Raw genomic sequence first — 3,941 nt, 5'->3', positions numbered from 1 at the left:
TTCACTATATTTACCTTTTAGCATTTTATTCAGGTGTTTATTAACTTGGGTGTCCATTTACACCCTCTAGTTTTACCTTATCAGGCTAATTTATTTAGTCTACAGTGACTTCAGTGTAATCTGTTTGTGTGTTTGAACTGTCTTCCTTCATGTTGTATAGGGGAGCATGCACAGCCTCCAACTGTAAAACAGGCTACATGAACAATCCTGGTGTTTCCCTAGCTTCAAACACAGCCTGTGACAGGTGTGCATGCTATGAGCATTAGCTTTTAACACTGTTAACCAGGCAAAGTCAAATGACAAGTTGACTTAAAAAAAATTGAGGCCAGTGATTGCCTTAGAAATGTAAGTAAATACTTTTATACTTCATGTGAGAGCAGGCTAGTCCTACACTTGGACGCTAATTTGGTAGATTTTTACTTTTACGTGTCAGTACCATCAATAAATTCAGTGCTGTTTTCAAAATAAATTATTTTTAACAGACATAAACATAAATGATTTTTTTTCATATCTCCCCCGTTGGTGGGGTAGAGTTGCATCTAAGTCTTCATGTTTGATGTAGAGTTAAATTTAGAGGTGTTCCTGACACACTCCAGGGCAGGTTGTTAATGAGAACACAAACTCATTTAATTGAATTACAAGCTGGTGTTATATTTTGTTAACTTCCTGCAGTTTTAAGAGTAAGATTGGAAAAGGGGGTGTCTCGATGGTAAGACTCACTCTCTCTCTTTCACCTAATGTCCATACCTACTCTCTCCCACCCTATCATGCCCCAAGGCAACAAGGGTATTTTTAGAGTGCCACCTTGTTCTGTCATCACACACACAAAAAAGTGTCACCATTGGAAACACTTCTCCATCCTAATGAAGTAATGTTGGATTTGTGAGGGAAACCTTTTCATCCCCTGTGAATTATGCTTCCTCTCTTTCAAATGTTCATTCTTATTATCAAGATGAAACAGCTTGGGTTGGTTTTTCTCTTTCTTTATCCTTATATTCCTCAGATCTCTTTCATGAGAAGGGGGCCCTGCTTTCTTCTTTCAGTAAAGATCCAAGTGATCTTGAGGATTAAATGAACTCATATTTGAATGAAGATATTTATCAGTCACTGAATTAAACATAGGAAAAACCTGGATATGCCTATTTGGGATCAGTTGGACTTGTTAAATCCTCACATGTGTATAATTCTGAGAGATAAACATATGTGCTTTATGTATTTTTAAGCAACAAAGCAACAGGCTGCTGGATTTGATCTTCCACTGAAAAACATATGTGCACTTACATTTTCTAACATTTAGCTTGCTTTATTCACCATTTCAAAATAATGTCCAGAAGGAAATCCAAATTTTTTAACAGAGTGGGTTGTTAGACTTGCTTTATATCTTATTTAAAGGTTAATTTTTATAACAATATTGTGCTGAAATGGTTAGTCAATTAATGCATTATCTAACAAAAAAATATCTGCAATAAATTTTATAATTTATTGATCATTTTCTTCTTTTTCTTCAGAAATGTCAAACATTTGTTCAGGTTCTCAAGTGAATTGATTTGCTACTTTTTTTGGCATATAATATTGAATTGCATTGAATATCTTTGTTTTGGACATTTGTTCAGACAAAACAAGAAATTTGACAATGTCAGCTTTGACTCTAAGAAATGGTTATGTGTATTTTTTTAGACATGTCATAGAATAGATGATTAATGGCTAAAATATTTATCATAATAATAGCTAATCTAATTAATCATCAGCTGCAGCTCTAGAAGTTTGTCATTTGACTCTTAGACTTTGCTTCCCTGTTTGTGATATATACTTATACAGGATGCAAGTACAGGAGCAGTGTATGTTGATTATGTTAGCATCTTCAATCACTCTGCTTGTGACGGAATCAACTACAATTATCCATTTTTAGACTAGCTTCAATGAAGTCTTCAATTTGATTTAATCAGAAGTCTAATATATCCCTAATTGAATAACTTCACCCACATATATGCTCCTATCTGTTAATTTAAGGTTGTCTGTTGGGGGTGAGATCTGGTCTGTCAATGAATCAGATGGATGAGGTGCGATGGTTAGCTCGGATAAACTGACTGGGTCTGCCAGTGTCGTTGTGGAGGGGCAGAATTAGGATGCGGCAGCCTGCTGCCTCTGTCTAGTCAGGTATGATTAATGGTGTAATAGTCAACGCCAAGGACAAGCAAAGGCTTTTAGCATGGTATCAGGGAAAACAATAACAGACTGGGAGTAGGAGGTTCTATAATCTGTGTTTATATATGGTTATATAAGCTGATATGCCTTTTAATCCTTTGAGATCCATTCTAGAGAGGAAAAATGTTTATCATGCCTAAGCAAAGAAACTCTTCAGAGGAATCACTGTCTCCCTGTTTTTTAACTCGCTTTTGCTTGCTGTTACCCCCCTAAAAAAATGTCCTTTTATTCCTTCTTCTCTCGCTCTTTAACACTTTAACAGGATGGGTCACGTGTGGGTCGGGACAGAAAGAAGACGGTGTCCTTCAGCAGCAGCCTGTCAGAGAAGAAAATCAGCAATGCTGCTGACTGTATCCACTCCATGGTGAGTCAGCTTCACTGTGACCATCATAAAATATATGTTTTACCTGCATGAAATATTGATTGTGAAATGTGTTTCTGGTAGATCAGAGGCTTCTAAGCCTGTCAGACATTCAACAAAGCATCTGCAGAGGTGAAGTGGATTGAGCTCTATGCTGAGAGTCAGTGGGTGACAGCTTTATTCATGTCTTACCTCCAGGTTGAGGGAAGTGAGCTGAAGAAAATCCGACCTAACTCACGTGTGTACCAGCGCTATTACCTTCTGGATGCAGGGCTCCAGGCTCTGTGCTGGGAGCCATCCAAAAAGGAGTCAGACAAAGCTCGGATCGCTCTCACCTCCATACGGGAGGTCAGTGTTCAGAAAAAAACTGTTTTCTAAATCAATCTTCTCTTGCTACTGCTATATAAATAACCACATTGATTCTCTCTCTCTCTCTTTTTATCTCCTGTGGTCGCAAATTCTAGGTACGAACAGGTCGTAACACAGAAACCTTCCGCACCAGTGGAGTTTATGAGCAGATTTCAGAGGACTGTGCCTTCTCTATCATCTATGGAGAGATGTATGAAAGCTTAGACCTGGTGGCCAGCTCTGCTGAAGTGGCTAACATTTGGGTAACTGGCCTAAGGTATGACACATCTTAAACTACACACCTGTTAACTGTAATATGCACCAGAAACGCATACACAAGCAGTATTAGCACACATATTATCATTTAGGTAATCTTTTTAGAGCTCTTTCTTACATGACATTGTGCCCTGCAGTAGTGTGTAAATCAGTGCTAACAGTCTGTATTCAGGCAATTCCTTAAAGTAATTATGTAAGAATGTTAACAATCTGTAATAATTTTTTAGTATATCACTAGCGTGGTGTAGAACAAAATTATCTATGTAGAGATACTGCTTGCAAACCAATGATGGTAAGATGATGTCATGGGGTAGGACTAGATAAGTCTAACTTCTTCCTACTCCGTTCAAGCATGTACTAGGTATAAGCACATTGATAATGGATTTGTGGATATGTGTGAAATTATGTGTGTTGACATATTGACTGTCTTTACATGTTTGAAGGAATAAATGAAATGAAAAGTATTATAGGTACAACTATTATTGTTTTGGTGATTTGATAAGATATACTAATTCACCCATAAGTTGAAATTTTATTATTATTTACAGTGATTATCTTTATTGACAGTCAAATGTTTGGCAGTACCTATACTGGGCATGACCAAAGCTATAACACCTAGCAAAAGTTAGCTTAATGTCAACTCTTTGCAAAACAACATATTAAGAAACAGGCTCTAAGAGGTCCCAAAAGTGATAAAAATGGTCATATACACACACACACACACACACACACACACATATATATATATATA

At 37.0% G+C, this 3,941-nt stretch overlaps 1 protein-coding gene across 1 annotated transcript in view; it reads left to right on the top strand.

Annotated features, from left to right (window-relative positions):
• LOC109968113 (inactive phospholipase C-like protein 2) overlaps window positions 1-3,941 on the top strand; it is a 37,156-nt gene that overhangs the window by 7,548 nt on the left and 25,667 nt on the right. Inside the window, exons 2-4 of the mRNA XM_020614153.1 lie at window positions 2,468-2,569; window positions 2,765-2,914; window positions 3,031-3,191. Coding sequence (XP_020469809.1) covers window positions 2,468-2,569; window positions 2,765-2,914; window positions 3,031-3,191 — 413 coding nt within the window. The remainder of the gene's footprint in view (window positions 1-2,467; window positions 2,570-2,764; window positions 2,915-3,030; window positions 3,192-3,941) is intronic.

This window comes from Monopterus albus, unplaced genomic scaffold (assembly GCF_001952655.1).
Source record: "Monopterus albus unplaced genomic scaffold, M_albus_1.0 scaffold143.1, whole genome shotgun sequence".
NCBI classification, from domain to species: Eukaryota; Metazoa; Chordata; class Actinopteri; order Synbranchiformes; family Synbranchidae; genus Monopterus; species Monopterus albus.
The sequence above is the reverse complement of the archived record's forward strand: the minus strand, read 5'-3'. Positions and strand labels throughout refer to the sequence as shown.